At 34.4% G+C, this 26,048-nt stretch overlaps 1 protein-coding gene across 1 annotated transcript; it reads right to left on the bottom strand.

Moving 5' to 3' along the window:
* Positions 1–511: 511 nt before the first annotated feature.
* On the bottom strand, positions 512–14,088 carry LOC125663912 (large neutral amino acids transporter small subunit 1-like). The gene is made up of 12 exons (XM_048896345.2): positions 13,872–14,088; positions 7,985–8,143; positions 6,596–6,731; positions 6,149–6,274; positions 5,833–5,932; positions 4,953–4,997; positions 4,571–4,694; positions 4,298–4,401; positions 4,035–4,131; positions 3,504–3,653; positions 3,085–3,262; positions 512–2,880 (listed from the first exon to the last, which is right to left on the bottom strand). The coding sequence occupies exons 1-12, from the start codon at positions 14,031–14,033 to the stop codon at positions 2,822–2,824; spliced, it is 1,440 nt and encodes a 479-aa protein (XP_048752302.1). The 5' UTR covers positions 14,034–14,088; the 3' UTR covers positions 512–2,821.
* Between the last annotated feature and the right edge of the window lie 11,960 nt (positions 14,089–26,048).

Raw genomic sequence — 26,048 nt, 5'->3', positions numbered from 1 at the left:
CAATTCATTTGATGGCGCAAGAATTCAATTAAAGATCTCTTAAAATAAAACTGATATCTTCATTTCTGAATTATTGCACACATTAATTGAATTTAATTATTCTGCTGAATTGATGAGCGCTGTAATTGTGTTGTTGCCCTCTTCAAATGAATTGATATGCCTGCATCAATTAATGTGCACAATAATTGAATTGACGATATCTTCAAATAACTACAGATCACTTCAATTATACAAGTTTATATGTTAATTTGGTTCTCCATAATTAAAAGCATGTGCAACGTACATGCAATTTGACTTTGTTTGACCCATGTTCACTTTATTTGCATATTTCAATATTGATACTGCATCTGTACCACATACACAAGATGTATGATACTGCATCTGTACCACATACAAGATGCAGCCTAACAGACCCCTGTATGTCACCTCTTCTATGCCTTCAAATTGCATAATTTCCGCTCTAATGCCCTTTGTTCAACAGACAATTTAATGCCCTTTGTTCAACAGACAATTTAATGTGAAGTTGTATTTTATTGAGATTTTTCATTCCTTTTTATGAAGACAGTTTACAACTGTTTTGTAATGTCATTTGTTAAATTCACAACAATAATTACCCTGACATGATGGAGAACACAGATTGTATAGTCATAAAAATAAATAATTAACACAAAGTGCTGCAAATTTCATAACATACAGAGTAAATCTAACAAAAGTTTACACACAATAAATATGTTATTATTCAACAATTCTAAAACCACCTTTAAAAATACTTATGTTTACTGAAAATAAAAGTTCTGAGGAAAATGGATAAAAATATCCATTACTTTTGCATATATAGAATACAAAATTCTAAATGAATATAATTTTTTTTAGAGTAATTCTACTAGTGGCAGGTTCAGGCTCAGCTAATAGGCAGTGCAAAACATAACTACAGATCAAAACTCGCTCATGCAATGTATTCCTGATGCAATTTAATGTACAGACAAGAAATGCAAACTTAAAATGTTGCTAACTAACTAAAACTTGCAACTACATCTTTGACATAATTTGGTTTGACAATGACAGCAAGTATGGAATGGTTTCTGACAAGGGAAGGTAATGCATAAACAAGATATGTGTGTAAAACACTGATGCCCCCTTATGACCAAACTCCTTGGTCAAGGTCATACATTTTTATATGAAAAGAAAGGTCTTGTCACAACAAATATACATGTGAAATATGAAAGCCTTTGCACTAATTGTTTAAAAGTTTTGCCTAGATTGAAGTTTTTCAATAGTAGGCAAAATTCCCAAGGTCATGAGTTCAAATATGTTGTTACCATAAGAAAGGTCTTGTCAAAAATTATACCCATGTGAAATATGAAAGCCCTATCACCAACCATTCAAAAGTTATGATCATGGTTCAAGTTTTTCAAAAGTAGGTCAAACCCCAAGGTAAAAGTCACAAGGGGAACAATTTTGATACCAGAAAAAAGATCTTGTCACAAGGAATACACATGTGAAATATGGAAGCCCTATCACAATCCATTCAAAAGTTACGACCAAGATCAAAGTTTTTGCAGACAAACTGACAGACAGATGAAATAATATATGCCCGCGAATCTCCAATTACGGAGGCAGAAAAAGATGTCTAAACACCTAGAATAAAAACAAAAGTTAAGCTGCCCTGCATCAGACATTCAAAAGACATCCACACTGCATTGTTTAGTCTATACTGTTCATATATTACTGCATTGTTCAGTGTCTACTGTTCATACATTAAAGTTCAAATGGTCTAGACATCCTTCTCCGACACATAGCTAGACAGGCCTACAATTCGCTGAATAGAGATGCTTATCATATACATGTACATTGAACATGTACACACATATGCAAGTCTACAGAACACAAGCCATCTAACTGAAATTTATAACATTAACAGCACATGAATGAATCACTCTCACACAACTCTACTTCTAAGCAAAATTAAATGTCATCTAAAACATAATTTTCTGTGATAAAAAAGAAATAATAGCTTCTGTTCAACATGAATTCATTTATAATGCCCATTTGTGTGTTTTCACTGTTTCATATCTGACTACAAGTGTTGAGGTCAATATATAAAAATACACAATTTAATAAATACTTAATGGGAGTATTTTGTTCAATTAATATCTAATTATAACACAACAACAATATTCGTGAATTGGAGGCAAAAAGTATGCTAACAAGCAAACAAAACTAAACCACACCACGTGAATACAATGATTACAGTCAGAGCACCCTCCAAAGCTGTAAAATATTCCAAGAGTAAAAGCATGAAAATATAAATAGCGCCAACATATATGGAAAAACTAAGTAAAAAGAAACATCTAGTCTTTATCTCTGGAACTTTTTTCTGAGATCTTGCAAAACTGGAATAGCAAAATGCTTAAAGCACACAAGTCACTTTCTCTCACAATAAGAATACAGGCTTTCTGGTTTCATGTAATACCATTGGGAAAAAAAGCACACAGGTCACTTTCTCTCACAATAAGAATACAGGCTTTCTGGTTTCATGTAATACCATTGGGAAAAAAAGCACACAAGTCACTTTCTCTCACAATAAGAATACAGGCTTTCTGGTTTCATGTAATACCACTGGGAAAAAAGTTCCCAACAACTACATGCACATAGTTTTAGAAAAAAAAAATGCAGTACTCTTACATGAGATTTCTCTTGAGATGCAAGTTTTAAGGGTATGTTTACAACAATAAATAATGAGGAATCTTTTCCATGAATGACACACAAGTACACCCACATTTGAACACAACTCTTGTCGTTACAATTTTAAACCATCCAATCAGGAGTCCTTTTCTGGAACTACATTCCAAGTTTTCTGTCCCAAAATAGTCAGCTTGGCTGTAAACAGAAAAACAGTATATAGTCAACTATCCTTCATTCAGTTTCTTTTTCTAATTGATAAAAAAACAAAACCTATACAATCAAATTAGATTTTTTATTATTCTGAAATATCTTACATATCTCAAGTTAGCAACTGTAATCATAAATCATCTATTAAACAAACCAAGATAACACTGCTAGAAAAATTTAAGTTTTACATACCAAAGAATTTTTTCCAGGACTTGGGTTTATTTGTCCACTTGACAAAGACTAGATAAACTGGTATCCCCAGCAATATCATAACCAGTGCCATCCCTGTCGATTCTGGTTCAACTGTCAGGGGCAGGATCAGTAGAAATAACACGCACAACAGGAAGAAAATGGGTATGACGAGAGGAAACTGAAATACAAAGTACAAATAGGTATGCCGATAGGAAACTGAAACACAAATCAGTACAAACAATACTCGACAGGGACAGTGAAACTGCCATTATTGAACGCCTAAAAATTCCATGCTTGGGTGTATTGCCAAAATCCTTGTACATAACTAAATGTCATTTGCTAGTTTACATGATTTTCCACTGAATGATAAAGCATAATATTTTAAGAACTGAAACTGAGCCAAAATGTCAAAACTTTACCTTAATAGGCCTGTCCATTTCTGGTCTGGTGATCCGTAAGTAAATGAGGGCAAAAATGGACATTCCAACTGACCACCACTGGACAAAGCTCATGTAGTTGATGAGAATGAAAATGTCATCAGATATCAAGTAGATCAAAGACATGCCTCCCTAAAATTTGATAAAATATATTTCAATTCACATTATTTACATGACACATCTAATCAGAACCATTAATTTTTTAAAGTTTTAATTCTGAATTGAAACAAGAGCTTTGCAAGGCTGGGCATATCCCCTCACACTGGGTGTCTACAAGCTTTGTCTATGAAGCCGTAGTTACCATGACCCTTTTTGCCTCAAAATCAGCAGGGTTCTACCTCTCTTGATAACACTACAGGTGAAGTATGAAATCAGTCAAGCTAAAACACACACACTCAACCTACACATGAATGGTCCTGTTACTATATCCACTCTCACAATGAAGGAAGAGGATAATTTTAAATACAGCATTATAATTCTCTGTATGGTGGACTTTTGATGGCAGAAACTCACTGTGAACAACATGGCTGGAAGGGGCGTGTACTTGTTTGTGTGAATCATGGAGAAAAATTCTGGCAGGTGCCCCTCTCTGGCCCCAACAAAGAACAGTCTGAAAACATAGCCATGTAAATTGTATAAAAAAAGAAAAAAAAGAAAAGAGGTTAATATCCTTATGTGTTTGTAAAATAACTGAAAAATGTTGAAAGATATGTCACAAAACTTTTCAGTACATTGAATATAATATTTTAATATTTAATATAGTGATTGGCACTAACCTTCCTGAGGTGAAAAGAAGACCATTGACACCTCCAAATGTGGAGAGTGACACAAATACCGGTACAATCCAGTTCATTACACCAAACACCTTGTCTCCAAATGTCTAAATCAAAAAATATATGAGCAAAGCCTTAAATATCATGGTTCAAAAATCAATGATGTCAAGTGTCCATTCCATATTCAATTACCTGTTCATTTTTAAACATGATATTAACTTTTGACATTGTGCAATGAAATCAACTGTTTGTGAGAAATTTAAGAGCAGGTCTTACCACAGCTACTGCATTGGATTCAAGCATCTCTGCCGGAGAGATGATAGTTAAGTAGGCAACATTAGCACACACGTAGACAAAGGTTACGATGGGAATGGAAATGTAGATGGCTCTTGGCAAGTTCCTACCAAAATATTTATCAACAATGAAACTCTGACTGACAACATGAAATAGACTTTTTGTAGATACATACAACTGGTGCTTTGCAAATTATTGTTAGAGAATTATTGTCGGAATTTAGACATTATATTCTATAATTACAACATATCAGAACATTGATCAAAACAGGAGTTGAAATGTTTATGCATGATCATAGTTAATTACTTTGACTAGCAATTATAGCATTGAAATCTTAACCACATGTCATGTTTCTTAAACTTACTTGAATGGATCAATCATTTCCTCTGTCACAAAATTCAAGAAATTCCTGTAAAATAATGAAAACTCTGTGTTAAGAGTTGTATGTTGCCATGCAGTTCCTTCTGATATCACGTTACGTTACACAAATCACTGTACTACTTACTCTTATATCTAAAGCAGATACTTTTATATCAACTGTAATGCAGTTTACTTTTATATTAACTGTAAGCAGTTTACCTTTGTACTGTAAAGCAGTTTACTTTTATATCAACTGTAATACAGTTTACTTTTATATCAACTGTAAGCAGTTTACTTTTGTACTGTAAAGCAGTTTACTTTTATATCAACTGTAAGCAGTTTACTTTTGTAATGTAAAGCAGTTTAATCTTATATCAACCGTAATGCAGTTTACTTTTATATCAACTGTAAGCAGTTTACTTTTGTACTGTAAAGCAGTTTAATCTTATATCAACTGTAAAGCTGTTTACTATACTATTTCCACTATAAAGCAGATGGAGATCATTATCTTCATGAGGAAGTTATTAGCAAACTTAAACACTTGTAGAAGTATTTGCATTAAAGCTTCTGAGTCTGCGTCATATTAGTTTCGCCAAATTCAAATGCTCGTAAATAGGTTTATGGGTAGATCTAGTACACTTTAGACATAACATATTTTCCCTGCTTTACAGTATTTATGAAAATAAGGGAGTTTCTTAAAAGGCAAATTTGGGATGAATTTTAGTGATAAAAGAGTATTTAGAAAATGCTCTCATTTGATAGTAAAGGGTGCATTAAAAGTTGTTCTCAGAAGAATCTGATCACTGCATGATAAACTCTTCTCTTTCCTACTGTCAGATCTTGATTATTTAGTTAATCTATTATACAGTCCAGTCTGAACTCACCATCCTGCATAAGCGAACAGTCCCGAGTAGAAAGCCAGGGAAATCTGTCCAACATCTGTCTTTGTGTTCTCAAAGGCATCTTGAAAATACTCTACCTCCCCTACAAAGTAATCACCTTAGTTAAACACATCAGTCATAGACCGACCCAGTCAACAAGACTCTTCATTTCTTCCCTGGATGGTCATAGCCTATGTTACAGTCAACATGAAGGATGGTTGTATCAAATAATAATTTAAAAATTTTGTTTATGAGACCATTTCCCATTTTGCAACAATCAACAGCAAGTAATACTGTGTCTTCACTAGTTTGAAATTACCTTGACCAATGAGGACAAATCCAGTGATGGTGATGATAATCAGAGCCAGGATTTTGGCCACAGTGAAGATATCCTGGATTCGTGTGGCAGCCTTCACACTAACCAAGTTCACAAAGGTCAATATACCTAAGTGCAAAGAGGTCAACAATTTATATGCTGCTGTGAGAAAAAAAAGTTACAGCTGGATTTACTTATAATTAGAAAATGCTGACAATGTACCTATTTACATTTTTTGCAAAACTGCTGACTACTCTAAATCCATTAGATATGAAAGGATGCTATTATGTATAAGCAACATGTTAAATTTCCTGATGCTACAGTGTATAATGTGCACACACAGCAGATTGTTGGAATGATAAATAAGAGTCTTATGAAACACTGTAAACAAAGTGTGCTCTGTACACAGAGTACAAGTATATCCTAAACAATGACAAAGGTAACCCTTACTGATACAAAGTGCAGCAAACAGCTTCTTGGCTTGAAGTGGCGACTCGCAGTACGGAAAGAAGGGTTGAAGGATATAGTTGGCAAAGGTGAGGGCCACTACAGCCTGGGCTGTGGGACGAATGATAATTAGGTTACCCTGTAAACAGACAGATGATAATTAGGTTACCCTGTAAACAGACAGATAATAATTAGGTTAACCTGAAAACAGACAGATAATAATCAGGCTTCACTGTAAACAGACAGATAATAATTAGGTTAACCTGAAAACAGACAGATAATAATCAGGCTTCACTGTAAACAGACAGATAATAATCAGAATACACTGTAAACAGACGGATGATAATCAGGTTACCCTGTAAGAAGACAGACCTCAAACTTCATGGAGCTGAGAATTTTTTTTAGATATTCAAGTGTTTACAACATTGAGGTTAAAATATATACAGGAATCTTAGTTGGGACTCATTTCCACATATCCATGGTATTTGAGATACCAAACTTCAACTGTACATTTCTTTTATGAAACCAACATGCTGCATTTTATATATTAATTCCCACAAAATATAACATATATCACATCATAAAATAGAAGACACACATGTATGTATATATGTATGTACATATGTGTGTGTATGTATCTATCACAACATGCAATGCATAAGAATCAGATATTTTATTTCATGACTTTGTATACTTCCTAACCTCAAGCCTTTGGTGAAATACACAATATCTATATAACAAGAGGCCCAAGGGCCACATCGCTCACCTGAGTCACCTTGACTCATATTTAAAGATTTTCCCTATATATTTGTATGTAAAACTTTGATCCCCCCTTGTGGTCCCATCCTACCCCAAGGGACCATGATTTTAACAAACTTCAATCTGCACTATGTCAGAAAGCTCTCATATAAATATCAGCTTTTCTGGCTGAATGGTTCTTGAGAAGAAGATTATTTTTTTTTGAAATTTCCTATATATTTGTATGCAAATCTTTGATCCCATATTGTGGCCCCATCCTACCCTGGGGGTCATAATTTTAACAAACTAGAATATGTGCTATGTCAGGAAGCTTTCATGTAAATTTCAGCTTTTCTGGCCCAGTGGTTCTTGAGAAGAAGATTTTTTAATGACCCACCCTATTTTTGCATTTTTGTGACTATCTCCCCTTTGAAGGGGGCATGGCCCTTCATTTGAACAAACTTGAAAGCCCTTCACCCAAGGATGCTTTTGGCCAAGTTTGGTTATCATTGGCCTAGTGGTTCTGGAGAAGAAGTCGAAAATGTAAAAAGTTTACAGACTGATGGACAGTTAGGTGAGCTAAAAATGTGAATCAGTTCCTCTTAAGTAATAGACTTTTATTTGAACGGGAAGAGTTTTATTCTGAACCCTTACCCACAGCTGAAGAAAGGCCAGACAGGGTCCAAAGGCTTCCAAGATGTATGCATAGTCTCCTCCAGATCGTGTGATTGTGGTCCCCAACTCAGCATAGCAGACGGCTCCTACTAATGACAGAAAACCACACCCTGTCCACACCACCAGGGACATACCCACCTACAAAAACAAGAAAAAGATTGATATTGTATACTGGTACACAGTATAGATTTGTAAACTATGTTTAGCTATTACAAAATCTCATTTTCTGTTCAGTTTCCATGTTCAGGTGGTGTCCATAATAAATTTCTTTGAAAATCAGCTACCTATAAAATTCTATTTTCCTTAAAACTTTTAGCTATTTTGCCCCCAAAACAAATTTAATCTGTCTGGAATAGTTCTTTTTTGTTTTTGTTAAGTAAAAGACAATTTACAATCATACAAAATTATGAAAATCTTTCTTGAAAAATATGCAGCTTTTGTATCCAATGAAATACTTTTACTCTTAATCTTGAGTTTTGTTGGGTTTTTTTCAGATTTAGGCTATTCCTTCAACTTCACTCTATTTCTTTAAAGTCTTTTAAAATCTTATTAAATATGTAATATATCACACAAAAACAGCAGCTGAATGCCAGTGGAAATGACAGACAAAGCAAACACTTTATGATCCCAACTAGATACATAGACTCCTAGCCATGTCTGATGAATCATACAGAATCCTGACACTCCTAGTCATGTCTAATGAACCACGACACTCCTAGCCATGTCTAATGAACCATGACACTCCTAATCTAAATCATGTCTAATAAACCACGACACTCCTAGTCATGTCTAATGAACCATGACACTCCTAGCCATGTCTAATGAACCATGACACTCCTAATCATGTCTAATGAACCATGACACTCTAGTTTTGTCTAATGAACCATGACACTCCTAGTCATGTCTAATGAACCATGACACTCCTAGCCATGTCTAATGAACCATGACACTCTAGTTTTGTCTAATGAACCACGACACTCCTAGTCATGTCTAATGAACCATGACACTCCTAGTCTTGTCTAATGAACCACGACACTCCTAGCCATGTCTAATGAACCATGACACTCCTAGTCTTGTCTAATGAACCACGACACTCCTAGTCATGTCTAATGAGCCATGACACTCCTAGCCATGTCTAATGAACCATGACACTCCTAGTCTTGTCTAATGAACCATGACACTCCTAGTCATGTCTAATGAACCATGACACTCCTAGTTTTGTCTAATGAACCACGACACTCCTAGTCTTGTCTAATGAACCACGACACTCCTAGTCATGTCTAATGAGCCATGACACTCCTAGTCATGTCTAATGAACCATAACACTCCTAGTCTTGTCTAATGAACCACGACACTCCTAGTCATGTCTAATGAGCCATGACACTCCTAGCCATGTCTAATGAACCATGACACTCCTAGTCTTGTCTAATGAACCATGACACTCCTAGTCATGTCTAATGAACCATGACACTCCTAGTCTTGTCTAATGAACCATGACACTCCTAGTCTTGTCTAATGAACCATGACACTCCTAGCCATGTCTAATGGAGTATAATACATCATGATGAACCTCATCATGACATACCCTTCTGCCAGGAAGCAGATCCTATAGGTTCTGCATTAGAGAAAGGAACCATATCACCATACAAAAAGATTCTACAGCTACTGCATCACTGAAATGGACCATATCACAAGCAATAATCTAAACAGAGAGAACCGAGTCCTGTTTGACTCTATACCAGCTGTCACCATGCTGATACACACTGTCACAATGTACGATTAAGTCAAACAGAATCTAATGAACTGTACAGCATTGTATATGAACACAGAAAAAGGGTGGGAACAATATATTCATAGAGAAGCATACTTACATATACATTACACACATACAGGTAGGTTCATGACACATGTTCAAATAGCAATGTACACTTTGTCCACCTATATTCAATATTTGATAAAACTTCTGATTTTAAAAATTGTAAGGGGTTTATGAAAAATACTGAAACTTTAATATATGATAATTTTTTTTTCTACATTTGTGGCTATATCCCCCTCCCCCTAATGTTCATGGAATAAAGAATGTCTTAGTAGCTGCTAATAGGAAAACTAGACATAGTGTTGACAGTAAAGAGCCAGTAAAGATCCTCCAGATGTTTTCTTTCAATATTGTGAAAAGAAAAATTCACACAGCAAAGACCTGTATTAACCCCCTAAAAAAACCTCAAACATGAAAACACAAATTTACTGTCAAGACAACATGAAGTTAAACTTGTCATCACAAATGACAAATCAGATTATTGTCCTCAGATGTTTTCAGACCAATGCCAGTAGGCAAATTCACTCCATTAACACAACAACGGGCAGTCCCCTGCATCAGCTCATATTAACATGGGTCACATGATACACATATCTTATACACATTCTAACACACGTTTATATTCATGTTAATATTTCCATTGAACTGCAACTGAATGAAAAAGTCTCATGGACACATTTAACTAAAAAGACTCAGAATAATATCCCTTTGCCTGTCACAAAACACAAACACTTCTTATCAATAGCAGTCATTTCAATACATGAACCAAAGCACAAAGAATTTATACTTCCATTCCTATAATCGTTTCCAAAAGACTTTGTTCAATTTCCAAATACACACTGGTCAGGAAAAACTCAAACTTCTATCTTAATTAGATTAACAACTTCTCAAGTAAAGTTAAACTAAAATGCCAAAATCATAAAAGAATTACGGAGAAGAACCCCTGCAATTAATAGAACAGCAACAATTTCCCTGAATCTTGTTCTCAGCAATATGTACACAATCTTTACATTTGGTTGGTTTGAAATCATGATGTGCCCATCTTGGATTGTGGTCAATTTGAAATCACAATGTGCCTATCTTGGATTGTGGTCAATTTGAAATCACAATGTGCCTATCTTGGTTTTCTTCTGATATCACTACAGAAGTTAGTTTAGGAGTCATATGGAAGCATTGCTGATGATAAAGTCAAATTTCTGACCGATAAATGTAAGACGTGTGACAATTTTTGGTTGATAAACTTAAGGTACGATTCCTGACTGATAAAGGTAAAATTTCTTGACAATAATGGGCTGATAGAGGTAATTTGTTGTTTTTAACAATTTTAACTTATGACTGATGAAGGTACAATTTCTGATCAATGAAGGTAAAACTTATGACTGATGAAGGCACAATTTCTGATTAATGAACTGAAGGTAAAACTTATGACTGATGAAGGTACAATTTCTGATTAATGAACTGAAGGTAAAACTTATGACTGATGAAGGTACAATTTCAAGCTATCAAGTAGACCATTCTGGAGAAGTTGAAAACTTAAAAAGTCTAAACAGTATAAAATCAAATTGTAACCCTCACTTGAATCTGTCACAGGAGAGCTAAAATAAAATACTTAACCACAAACTACATTACCATATGTATATATTTCATTTCAATATTAGACTAATTATGCCTTTGTCACCACTACAAGTTTTTATTTTTAATGAGCCAGACTAGAATTCAATAGTGGCATGTTCAAGGACAAAATGTGTATTCTCTTCAGAATTTGTTAGATTGTTATCTAGTTGATAAACATCTCAAAAAATCACCTTAAGTTTGACTTCAGATTCATTTATTTTCTTCCCAATTTTCTGCAACCAATTCTACATAATGCTTGACTTAAGCACTCACAGCATTCAACACTGTGAACACGGTGAAAGTCTTGTTTGTTGAGAGCAAATTCTTTGCATTTACATTAGTCTGTGAATTATTTACAGTCTGTGTAAACATGCAAATGACATAGATGTACGCCTAAATCAATGCTCTCTCTGTGATATACAGGGAATGTGGGTAGAGCTTGGACGTCAGCCTCAACACAAAGTAGGTGGACAGCTCTCCACGGTGAAGGAGACACCAGAGATTAATGACAGGGACGCAACAAATCCATGTTCTTTACAGTGAAGATATATATCTAATGCTGCAGTCAGACCCTTCATATATATGCAGATGTCTTCACATAATTGGGATGTTATGAATACAGCTGGTATGATTTTGTATCATCAGTCTAGAACAACATGTGGCATAAAACCATTTAAAATTCCCATGTAACAAGATACCGAGTTTCTAAGAAATGGACACTCTTAGTTATGCCCCATCACCTCTTGTAAACTAAGACCAATAGAAAACAAAGACTGTTTCTTATGACAGGCTAGAAGAAATAAGATAGGTAGTCTTCTTAATGAAACGCCTAAGAAGAGGAATATACCAGGGTGATAGATCAACATGCCATATTAGAAAGGCATTCAATGGCTGAGGTACTCCAAAAATAAATTGACATTGTAATGCAGGTTAAATCTGAAATATTTCAAAAATTGTCCAGTATGATACATTTAAAACAATCAAGATTTTTTTTTTTTAAATCAGAAGGCAAAAGCAATAAAAAAGGTTGGTTAGCAGCAAAATGGATGCATGGGTTGTTAAAGAAAACAAACAAAATTTTTTTTCTTTGCCTCAAGTTTTTCTATTATATGTATGTACACAAACAAAATAAAAATTTAACAGATCTTTTACTTCTACCTGTTAATACACGTGCAACGTCTTGATTATCTTGAACCAGTGGTTAACATTTTAACAAATTAAATTTGATTAAATCAGGATTATAGCTAGTTCAATTATCAGTGATCCGCTTACAAAAAGGGAAATCAATCAAATAAATGAATTAATGTAAGAGATCAAACAAAATCAATGAGAGTTCTGAATAGCAAGAGAGAAAAACAATAAAATGCCTCCTCCCTAGCTTGTTAAAGAATGACATCCAAAGGACAGTCCTATGCAGTAAAATAATAAACCAATCTAAAATTAATTAGTTCTGAGATTAGAATGCGGACCATAAAAACAGGTTTGCTGGTGAAATACGAATCTAAATGCTAAAAAGGGGACTTTCTATATATCAGACCAGAAAAGCACAACAAAACAAAAATAAAGAGAAGAGGGTCTGTAATGCTATATGATGGAATTTCATAGTCTGTATAAGTGGCATCCATTGAGGACTGTTTATATGCCTGGGTGGGCATCCTCAGCTTTAAATGACAGGCACACAATTCAGTGTAAGTCCAGCTGCTCTAGATTAATGAAAGTCCACATGCTCTAGGCAAAGGCCTCACTACCAAGACGATTTTACTGTAGGGGGTGATTTTCTCAGAGCAGGAAACATGAGATTAGAAAGAAGCTTGTCTAAAATTTAGTAAAAATATGACATATTCAAAAGGACAAAGTCATGTGTCCCCCTTATTGTTCAATCTGAACTTTGTTATAACACAAAATATCTAAATGCCATGCACAACACAAACGGAACTGCCCAAAGCTGATGATTTACACCTGAGAAAACCTACTGCAGGGAGTTATTGAATGATTTCAAGGATAAGATGTGACTATAAGCACACGGCTGCTTTAAGTCACGTGAAAACTGCACCGCAATGTTTAGTAAATAAAAACTTCCACATGATACACCTTGTCATTGTCATAAAATAAATATGTTCGTAACCTTGTCTGTAAGATACTTCTATTAAAAAGGGTCAAATATGTAAGTTACGAATTTAGGAAAGGTTTCTAAACATATCTTTCCAACGCCATATGTTTATTTCCCAACATTCTACTGCATAGCATGCATCATTGCATCAGATCATAATAGGCTGGGGATGCATGAAGCGGAAAGGGTGAACATTGCATTACTTAGGGAAACCATTTCAACACCAAAAAGTTATATTTTGTTCACTACAAGCAAACAAATATCTAAAAACACAGAAGCCGTTAACTGTTTACAGACGACACGTGCTTGGTAAGTATGATACTCACCGAACCCGAGCTTTCTAAAACACCTTTCGGAGTTACAAAAATTCCCGACCCCACGATTGATCCCACAATAATCGCAACTCCATTGAAAAGGGTAATTCTTCTCTTGAGTTGTACGCCATCGTCGGAGTCCTTCTCCATCGACACAGTGTCCCCTTTCGCCATTGCTTCCCGCCGTACCACAGTGAAGATCACGCTTCTGAACAAGAATGGAAAACAAAGTTCCTTACCACCGGAAGTAAATAACATGGGCGATACCATTATCAATGACAGGGGTTGTCAATGTGTTGGTTTCCTTAAAAATTGTTAATGGTTTATCAATAATCATCGTTTTATAATTATCTATTTTTAAATTTCTATTTCAAAAGAACGCTGTTTAAATGATGATTGCATGGATTACAATACCGTTTCTTTAAGTAAATATTGGGTCAAATATAACCTGTCATCCTCTCTTTGAAAAAAGTATACCCCCCGGTTGCATCATCAAAATTTTACAAGCGTTGCATCATCCATTGATGTCACAGGGAAGAGAAGTTTAAAAATCCATTAATTCAAAATATGGAAAATTATAGAGTCATGTCATAGAAAGTAATGATGACAGTGATCTGAAATACTGTCTAAAATGTCAGTTATTTTATTATACCGGTAGAAGGCCAATCTCTAAAGCTTACAAAAAGCGTGAAACGATTACATAAATTGAAAGAGGGATGAGATAGACAAGGAATTCACAGATTTCAGAGAAATTATTGCCACAAAAAAATATTATCAAAAAGGAGGGGGGGGGGGTAGTAATATCCATACTTTATGTGCCTGTGTATATATATATATATATATATATATATATATATATATATATATATATATATATAGCTTAGAGAATTTACTTTGATGTCAATGTTACATCCTAATGAATGATACAACAATCAAGGATTTAAAGTGTCAACGCACGCTAGCTGATATTCTATAGGATAGATTTGATTTATAAAAAAGAACCATATACATGTACATGAACTATTATCGTCAGAACCCACGAGTTTTCTCTCGTTAAACTGCATTCATCTGCGGAGAGAAAACTCGTGGCATTTCTCTTGAATTTTGAAGCTTTTTAATTAGCACAACAATCAGTATTTTTTAGGCCCATATATAGTAAACTTGTTTTGGTCGGACATTTTTGTTCCGTTGCTAAGATATAAAACTATTACAGTAGGCTAAACATGTTAATCATACGCTGATAACATGAATATAGGTCTACTTCTATCTTCTTCTTTTCCCGCTCGAGGTTTTTTTTTTTTTTGGTGGTGGTGGGGGGGGGGGGGTTCCACATGTACTTCGATACCTTGTGCGCTGTGTTTAGAAGAGAGGATTTGAATGTTTCCTATTTGAGCCTAATCTGTACACGTGTATGTATGTAGTTTGCATTAAGGTGAGAGCCCCGTAAATTGAAAGAACTTGTGTTCAAACCGTTGGTATGATATAAGCACTCATATACATTTATTTTCATTGTTATAATTAATTGCCTGTTAACATGTACATGCCCCAGAGATGGGGCGATTACATTGTAAATGTAATTGATTACGATTACGATTACTTTGAAAATCTATGATTACGATTACACATATTTTGAAAGTAATTGATTACAATTACGATTACTGTGAAGAGTAATCATGATTACATGCTTTTGAACTAGTTCAGATTATTAAGTTTAATTTAAACAGATTTAGACCTTAGTTGCTATTGAATACATGCAAATACTGTAAGTATAATATCATATAGATATGGATAAATCTTATGATGGCACACATAACATACATAAGCTCTAACTGTTATCTATTAAATAATTATTTTAATATAAATATAAAGTAATCATTGTAATCATTATTGTAATCATAAATTACGATTACTTTGCCAAAGTAATTGATTACGATTACGATTACTTTGCTTTAAAAACAAATGTAATCAATTATGATTACGATTACTTAAAAAAATGTAATCGATTGTAATCAATTACGATTACTGATTACGATTACCCCATCTCTGACATGCCCCCCGAGGGCCCTTGATTGGTGAATAAACTATATACATATACAGTAAAATATGTTTAAATCAAATCAATTTTTGAAATGAAATATTTCTAATCATAAATGAAATCAACTCAATTCATTAGCATATGATTATTACAAGCTTCTTGTGCATGTATACGTACGAGTTTACCCAAAGGTTGACCCCGACATCGAACATCGGATCGAGGGTCAGTAGACAATAAATAGATTTATCTTGCCATATTGTCAGCTATACAATATCTCGTGGACCATGAATTGTCATTCAGACATTAAACTGCTTAACGGTGTATTGTAGAAGTTAAATTCTGCTACTCGTAATCTGTAGGGAACCTAATTGTGTTCGTCGCTGATCTCTACCGGCTTTCCACGCACTTTAAACGTGGTATTACATCATATTCCCGACAAAAAACACATCGTAGTCACGAAAACAGAAAAAAGAAAAGAAGAAAGTTCTGTACAGCCTTTCGTTTCGGCTTTGATCATAGCGCTTTATATCGTCACTACAAGCAGTGTAACCAGTTTGTATCCGTCCCGTGCAGTTTCTCCCCTTTAATTATTTAAAGGGGAGGCTGAGAGGATGTGTATATGACGTGGATGATGAATATTCAAAGAACAGGTTACGTAAGAGAGGAAAGACAGACGTGAAGAGTACACTCACATAATTCACTTTTTGGATAATATTTTCATATTTATTGGAAATTTTACTTAGCATACATCGTGCTAGTTTTAAAACAAAATTCAGAACTTGCATGTTGTACCCGCGTTTATTAGTCACGTGATATAAGTAAATTTGCGTTCCTGGAGCTATTCAAAATCAATGAAAAGTACGGGTTTTGTCGTGATAAAATTATGCTGGTCAAATCAACAGCTAGAGCCAAAAGTTACGCGCGTTAAACAATGAAATGCGAAATCGAGCCGTCGGTATGCTGCAAGTAGGCGTTAGTCATGATCAGTGTGTGTAAGGGGGGGGGGGGGGGGGGGGTATGCTGCAAGTAGGCGTTAGTCATGATCAGTGTGTGTAAGGGGGGTGGGGGGGGGGGGGGGCTATCGTACACGCAATTTCAATAAACAAGATCACTGTTACATCAGGTACAAACAAATAGATAGTAAGTTTACCAGTATGCATTGAAAAATAAATAAACATAGGTGTTACCGTAGATATATTGGTTAATTTTCATAATCGATCATCGGTTGGAATCGACATATTTCTATCCTAAAAAGCATAATCCGTGAGGTTTTTTTGTTTTATGTATAGTTGTATGTTTACACATGCATAAATATAATTATATATAAAAGTTATGTTTGTTCAAGAGTTCATTGTAATCTTTATATATTATATTTCAAATGCAGCTTGCTTTTTGTACAGTATGATCATCTTACAGTTATGACAAATATCCATTCTCGATGACCGTGTAGCGAGTGACGGTGTGGCGAGAAAGCAAGTTTCAATGACTAACCGCTAAATGGTCGAAGCATGCTGGTCAAATGCTGCTATGGTTTTGGGTTCCACGGGTCGTGAGTTCAAACCCGGACAGGGGCAGAAGTAGATATCCTTGCACCAGTATTTTTTTCTGTGCTGTTTTAAATATGTCTTCACTTCGAATAGAACTTTGTGTTTGTTGTGTGTGTTTTCTATGTTGTTCGGTTGCTTTTGCATTTCCTGTATATATAGATATGCACATTTTGATTTTTTAAGTTTCTAGAAGTGAAAACGAACTAAATCCAGAACAAATCCTGTAAGAAATGAATATACCAAGAGAGGACAGAATATACAAGAGGTTGAAGATGAATTTCAATATATACACAACTGTAATTCACTACCAAAACAGAGAATGCAACGTTTATCACTTAAACAAATAATTAGAATTAAAAATATCTCTACTTTTAAACAAATCATGTCTAACAACAAACACTGTTTTTGAGAAAACTATGCGCTTTTATGAAGAAAATAAATCAATTGTAGTCCCCTTCCTAGAATGCCCATGCTTCACATTTAAAACGTGGATTCGTCTAAAATTCTTGACAAGCAAACCAAAAGTCATGGGGGGGGGGGGGATTTAGGGTCCTTACAAGCTAAATCTGCCTCATCCCTCCCAGGGTTCGATTAAATGGGGGTGGGGACTTATCCTTCAATACATGTCTTCACTTTACACTTACATTCTTTTCATTCACTATACTACAATGAAATATTGTGGGGTGGAGGTGGGACAGTCACCCAAAATATCTTTATTTGAATATAGAAATAACAGATATTGGTCATTGTAAAAAAAACAACAACCCTTTTTTCTAGGTGGCTGCATTGCCATGATAGCCCCTTAGATTTCAAGCTTAACCAGAAAAATATTGACTGTATGTAGCTCTGCCTGTTTAATCAATGTTATACATGTATTAAAATAACGAAATGCAGAAATCAATGTGTAATTTCGGGGGATATTCACCTCACAATTTTACGGTTTAAGCGTTCCGTGTTCACTTCAGTGTTGTGGTGTTTACACATATACATACAAAACCATCATGTTTACTATATATAGTATGAGAGACCTGCACTGAATTATGGATAGCATTTCAGTTTGTCCGCATGCATGTAAGAATGAATTCATACCTAAATCGTTGTAGCATGCTGATATTTGATATTTTATTTTCCTGTATAAAGAAATTGTATATGAAAGTAATATCTCGGTATAACGGCGGGTGACGTGCTAGTTGTTAATCGCGCATACCCAAGTACCAAATTACATAATTCTAACTACAATTATTGCATGGCAAATTACTGAAAATCACAAGATGAAGACTTCATTATGGACTATTGAGATGATATATCCCTGCTGGTCTAAAAGAGCAACGTTAAGATCACGGAGGAAATATATATCTATTATCTACTGATTCTGATTAAGTCGCAAGTTTAGTTTAGCCATTACCTGTATAGATTTGATATCTCAGGAAAAATATCTAACTAGTTTCATGCTGTGTTAGCCTCAACTTTCAAACCACTGGCATAATTATATCAATTTCATATTTTTCTTTATCAAAACTTTCTTTAACGTAAGTTATATGAATTATATCGATGTTCTGATGTTGCGTTTTTACGTCATTTGACGTTACCAAAATTGACACCTAGAGGCGACGTCAGTATAGCTCTACAATTACTCTATTTCACGCATGCATCACTTGCTAATATGTATATACCAACTCTTTGTTTCTTTTATGTCCCTGTACACCATTTTATATAATGGTGATGAGATTCAGGAAATGATTGATTGAGTTCAGAAAGGCACCACCAAACAATTTTCTTAACAAACTTTAATTGCCAATTATTTTAAAAATACCACACTGTGTGTATTCATCAACACATTACAAATATTTTGTTTGAGATATATTTTTCTGTTATTTAAAAAAAGAAGATACATTCCACGATATAATGACTGACTGGCCGACTATTGTTTAACGTCCTTCTCGAGAATATATTTCCCTCGCATGGAGACGTCACGGCTGCTGCACGAAGGGCTGCATAATTTACCCCTATGCTCGGCGCCTACGGCCTATGAGCAGGGAGGGATCTTTTTCGTGCCACATCTGCTGTGACACGGGACTTCAGTTTTTGCGGTCTCATCCAAAGGACCGCCCCAATTAATCGCCTTATAGTGAAATTCCTCACTTTCTTGCATATAATATATTCTATTTGTAAATGTTGTATATATTGTATCTCATGTACCATAATATGGTGTGAGTGAATAAAGTAAACTGAAAACTGAAACTTGCAATTACCCGTTGTACATGTCCTTTAATTACTTTCAGTATTATTCTACCTATATCAGTTTCTCAGGAGTTCGCAATCCAGATCCTTAAACCTCTAGACAAATTCAACAGATAATTTGTTTTGAAAATTCTATAATTAATATATTCAGATGAGTCATTAATTACACGACTTCATTCCTATACAAATTACGGTATGCAGATGAAATTCTGCAGCTTGTGTTTGTAACGAACGGCATCAACGTTCTTGGTTGGCACAAACACCATGTCACCGGACTTCATTTGTGGGAGATTGAGCTTTAGGTAGACGTGTGCGCAGCCGCCAGCTTTACTCTCAGAATCCGCAAGATCCTGGAAGGGCATTGTTGGAAGAGTAACAGATCTTAACCCCTAAAAGACCACTAGGAGTGTCTGTCAGTCCATGAAACGTCGCCAACGCGCCGTTATTAAAGCTTGGGGTGACAATGACAATAGTTTATTCTCATAAACTGATAAAATGTACTAGGGATACATTACACTAATATAGTTAAATACGCATACGTGAGAAAAATGAATTACGGTATCTGATAATGAGCTGACCTGGCCTCAAGACCATAAACTGAGAATAGACTTAAGTCCAAATTGTGATTACTTATATCATAAGATTAATCTAGCACATATGTTAAAAACCCAGCTGGTTTATAAAAAATATCAAATACAAACATATACTGAACATTTCATTTATTTATGAAATTATTTCAAAAGTTAGCTGAATTTGAAATTTAGACCCAAATCTATTCTCAGTTTATGGTCTTGGGGCCAGGAGAGGTAACTCTCTCAATAATAATTTTTACAAATTTACATAGTTTCATCGATTTAATTTTATTTGCTGTGTTAAAAAGTTGTTCAAACTTGTACACATTTCGGTGTAAATAGAAGTACTTTGATTGCAGTATAGATGGATAATTACAATTAAATAAATAATGGTACTCGTCGCCAATTTCATTTTTCAAACAAAACTTACAAATTCTATTTTGTCTCGGTATGTCATATCATCTTCCAATTTCAATAGGTAGTTTAACATTACAAGTTCTGAATCTACGAAAAAGTTTAAAATATTTACAAGACAAGAATATTAAATACTTTTCAAGGCAAAAGGACGTCTTAAATATTCTATAATACAGACCTAACCTACCACGACTGCTTATATAATGTGTTAAAAACTATTTTCTTAATTCAGGATAAATTCGCTGGATTCATAGTTTGCCAAATATAGGGAAGACCACATTCATCTTGTATAGATTTGATGAAATTGCACCATGGGTTATTATAGTTTTTTAAAACACTATACAGATTTGATGACAATTTACAGGGGCGGATCAAGGAATTGCGGTTACAGGGGACGCCACTTTATGAGGCAGGGGGTGTGGAGGCCACCTTGAGGCCCCCAGTGGGGGCACAGGGGCGAAGCCCCCGGAAACTCCTGGATTTTACAGATTTTATAGGGCTTGAAATGTGTCTCCTATTTAGTCATTTGTATATTTTCTATCATTTTAATAAGGTGAAATTAATAAAATGACGGAAATTTTAAGGGTTTTGGGAAAAAATTTAAGTTCTCCCAATAAAGTAATCCAAGTAATCAAAAGATTTTGTCATTTATTTCTCCGGGAGTGGAAGAAATTATTGCTTCTTTTATCGTTTAGTACATTTTTCTAAACAAGATACCACGATTTACCTGAAATTTGAACATTTCGGGGGGAGGGTGGGGGGGGGGGGGGTGGGGGGGTGCTGCAACTCCCCTTAAATCCGCCACTGATTTTTCACCTTGTGTTGCAGCTAATTTACACCAGAAGCTAATCAATGCCTATTGTTTACACATTTTGGCCCCACCCTAATACCAAAACCCCTACCCCTGGGATCATCAAATTTACAATTTTGGTAAAAGACTATACCTGCTCTTTCTATATATCCATTTAGTTTCAATTTAGTATCAATAGCACTAAAGAAGATGTAATTTAAGTGTTTTACACATAGACACTATATATTAAGTTTGGTCACGCCCTGGGGTCAGAACCCTTACCCCGGGGATCCTGAAATTTCTACTTTTGACAGAGGCCGTCCTGCTCTACATCATTATGCATTTAGTTTTGCGGTTCTAGAGAAGAAGATTTTTGAAAATTGGTCAATTTTGGGCAGTTTTTGCTCCGCCCCTTAGGCCCCAGGGGTGCATGAATCCTGAAATGTACAATTTATGTCCACCTTGTCCCAAAGATGCTTCGTATCAAATTTGAAAAAAAAAATTGGAATTGTAGTTATCAAGAAGAAGTTAAAAATGTTCAATTGTTGACGCACGACGGACCTAAAGATAAGAGTATCAGCGTTCCAGGTTCAAGTGTACATATCGCACATGTTAACAGTTTGACAATCAACAATACTTGAAAAATTAAAGATATTTGTTCACTTCTAGAATTCAGAATAATGATGCATCCTTTGTAAGGGATTTTAGATTTTTAAACATTTTCTTCCAGTAGTATAATGGTCTTGTAGAGATGAGTCCTTAGACCATTTTTATTCGCACAATGGCTAATTACGTTGTATATAACTGAAACATAAAACAATCATAAATTCTTCTGGACCCTCATTTATCCTTAAGTAAAATCTCTATAAATTCATACCTGTCCCGTGTGGATCAGGGTTAGAATAGGTACTCAGTACCTCTTGCTTGTCGTAAGAGGCGACTAAATGGGGTGGTCCTTCGGATGAGACCGCAAAAACCGAGGTCCCGTGTCATAAGCGCCGAGCATAGGCCTACATTTCGCAACCCTTCACCGGCAGTCTCCATATGAGTGAAATATTCTCGAGAGGGACGTTAAATAAGACCTACAGGGTCTTTTAAAAGAGGAGGAGTCTAAGTATTTGATTCCAGGGAATGTACATAGAATAGTGCTCACACACAGTGAAGGGCAGGGTACTCTCATAATGATATGTAATAAAAAAAATCCCTGACTGGTAATCAAGTCGGATACAGTATGAAATCACTTGATATAAAGGGATTTGTAAAACAACAAAAACAAAAAACCAAACAAACAAAAACAACAACAACAACAACACACACTGAATTTGAAACTTAGTTCTATCATTGTACCACAAAGTTTCAAATAATTCATCATGTTGTGAAAGTACACTAATATTTATAAATTCAGAAAAATATGAAAGTGTTTCTTTCCTAAAGGATTATAGATCACTTTCATTTTCTGTACATTTAACCAGAACCACATATGGGTGACACTATACAATCTGTAATTATTGTAAACAGCCTAGCCCTCTTTGCCGACCAACTCCGAAACTAGCATTCTCCTCAGTAAGCCAAGTGAGTTTGAAAGATTTTTATAAATATCTTTAAGTTGGTTATTCTACAACCCCCATATTCGAAATCAAACTGTTGTGTTTTGTGGCTAATTCTATCAGGGTTTTTTTTCTCTCCGTTGTTCCAAAGTTGTAAAATAAGAAATAATCAAAATGCTCTAACTGTACATATTAGTTGGAAAAACAAATGAACGTAACAAAAATGATTTGATTACGCTTTTGGTGTGTGTGATTACATACTATTAAATATAATGTAAATATATATAACAGAAACATAATACAAATTCTATATTTCATTGCTGTAGATATAAATGCTTGCTACTTGTAAACTAGTTATCATTATTTATATATAATACCGGGTGCCGGTAAAAGAAGTACTAATAATACGCCGGTTTCGAGATACGTCCGAGTTATTTCCCTTTGGAGAACTCTCGTACATAGTAAGGCGCGAAAGAATTTGTTTACTCGCGGGAGTGGGACAGATATTCATCACAGTGCAAGTGAATGTACTCAGTAAGTTTCTCATACGCTGTTTGATAACCCGAATTCGACTGATACACAAACTAAGTAAGTGATAAGTATTTAGGGAGTAATTAAATACATAGAATTCTTATCCTATCACGTTATTTCGCTGGTCATAAGTACCATATCCAAGATATTTCTTGCAAATATGACATTGTTTGTATGTTTCCTCTTCGGTAAAACATTTCTTTCGATAGTATTTAGTATTTCCCACATTTACATATTTAAAGAGAAGCCGCTTTCCCACTTAGGCATTCAAAGTTCCACTAAATGCATCTCCTATACAGAAGAGTTCGTATCTCGAAACTGGCGTATTGCAATAATCTCTGAATTGGGTAGATATCCTATGTTCTGCTCTATAATCCAAAGTATTTTACTATATTGGCATAGACTTGAGAATTGCCCAGAATCATCCCTGTTATACAGTGCTTATACAGAGAATATCAATCTGAATTCATATAATATAAATTGTTGGTACAAAAACATTAATTATTTTAAGGAAAAAATGGGCATTTTGGTACCCAATTGTAAAAATCTCAAATTCTCATTTTTCAAAAAACAAATGAAGGATCAGGTACGGAAACAATTTTTACTTTACTGGTCAAAACGACGTGAAGAGGGTCAGAAATCAGGAAAACTCACAACATGTTTTTCGTATAAAGAAAACTTTACTATGGAAAGTTATATATTTTTAGAATCCCTAGAATTAAGAAAAACTCTATGTAGATTTCGAATTAGTGCACATGACCTTTATCGAGCGCCAAATTAACATAAACTCAAATAATTGAAGATATCTTCAATTATTTGAAGATAGCATCAATTCATTTGATGCGCGCAACAATTTAATTAAAGATCTCTTCAAATAATTAATGATATCTTCAATTCTGAATTTTTGCGCGCATTAAATGAATTGATGATAGCATTAATTCTTCTGCTGAATTGATGCGCGCTTTAATTGAATTAATGATCTCTTCAAATGAATTAATGATATCAAGAATTGAATTGATGCGCGCTACAATTCAATTAAAGAGAGCAATAATTGATATAATGTGTGCATTAAATCAATTGATGAGAGCAATAATTGAATTGATGCGCGCATTAATTCATTTGATGAGAGCAATAATGGATTAAATGCGCGCATTAATTAAATTATTGCTCTCTTCAATTGAATTAATGATATCTTTAATTCATTTGAAGAGAGCAATAATTCTTTTAGAGAGAGCAACTAAATAAAGATATCTTCAATTCAACATATCCACAATTGAATTAATGATCTCTTTAATTGAATTGTTGCTCTCTTTAAAAGAATTGATGCGCGCATTAATTCCTTATACAAACGCATTGTAAATAATTAAAGATATCTTCAATTGAATTAAAGAGATCATCAAATTATTTATACCGAGCTCTAAATCAATTATTGCGAGCAATATTTCTACGAAATTGATGCTCTCATCAATTGAATTGAAGAGAGCAATAATTGAATTAATGCGCGCATTAAATCAATTATTGCTCTCGTTGATTCAATTGATGCGCGCATTAATTCAATTGATGAGAGCAATAATTGAATTGAAGCGGGCATTAATTCATTTGATGAGAGCAATAATTGATTTAATGCGCGCATTAATTCAGTTAAAGAGAGCAATAATTGAATTGATGATATCTTCAAATAATTGAAGATATCTTCAATTATTTGAGTTTATGTTAATTTGGCGCTCCATAGACCTTCGAATTGAAAGAGGAAGATATGAATTTACAAAAACCAATTCTGGCCAGAAGATTTCTTTAGAAAGAAACAAAAGAATATGTGAATTATGTAACCTTAATTGTGTAGAAGATGAATTTCATTTCCTTACTGATTGTCCATTCTATGTTGAAGAGAGAAATATGTTTTTTAATGGTATATACAAGCTCAACAAAAATTTTATCTATCTAACAAATAAGGACAAATTTACGTGGTTGATGATTAAGGAAGACAAACCAGTAATTGTCAAATTGAGTGAATATTTAGTGCAAACTTTCAGAAAAAGAAGTGATGCTTTAAAACTACAGAAATCATTATAGTTTATTATTCATATATTGGTATAATACTGATACTGTCCATTTACTTGTATATATACATGATTAGCAATTCATATATGTATGTACTTGCTTCCCCAACATGCTGCATCCACATGCAGTTTGGAGTCTATATAACCTGTAGTTAATGTTGTAAACTTTCTTTCTTTTTTGAATTTCCTTCTTTATAAACTGTCTTACTGTTATGCCCTCTGGGCCCAAGATTGGAATAAACTTATCTAAATCTTATAGTTATTTATTTATACTTGTATCATATTGATCTATTTGGACTTTTCCCTGTCTTTTTTCTTGTGTTATTACTTTATGTATATATATGTCCTCATATACATCTTATCTACTCCGGCTGCATACCAGGTAATGGGACCCCATCAAATAAAGTTGCATCATTTCATGATTTGCCGCCAATAATTCATTAGCCTTATTC

This window comes from Ostrea edulis, chromosome 1 (genome assembly GCF_947568905.1).
Source record: "Ostrea edulis chromosome 1, xbOstEdul1.1, whole genome shotgun sequence".
Classification (NCBI taxonomy): Eukaryota; Metazoa; Mollusca; class Bivalvia; order Ostreida; family Ostreidae; genus Ostrea; species Ostrea edulis.
Note: the sequence above shows the minus strand (reverse complement) of the source record. Positions and strands in the feature narration are given on the sequence as shown.

What these genes read in the sequence shown, in the direction of transcription:
- LOC125663912 (XM_048896345.2), bottom strand. Translation starts at nt 14,033, where the DNA reads ATGGCGAAAGGGGACACTGTGTCGATGGAGAAGGACTCCGACGATGGC. An exon ending in GAAATGATTGATCCATTCAA is followed by an intron (nt 4,695 to 4,952) that starts GTAAGTTTAAGA and finishes ATATTTTGGTAG; the next exon opens with GAACTTGCCAAGAGCCATCT. An exon ending in GTCCTGGAAAAAATTCTTTG is followed by an intron (nt 2,881 to 3,084) that starts GTATGTAAAACT and finishes TTCTGTTTACAG; the next exon opens with CCAAGCTGACTATTTTGGGA.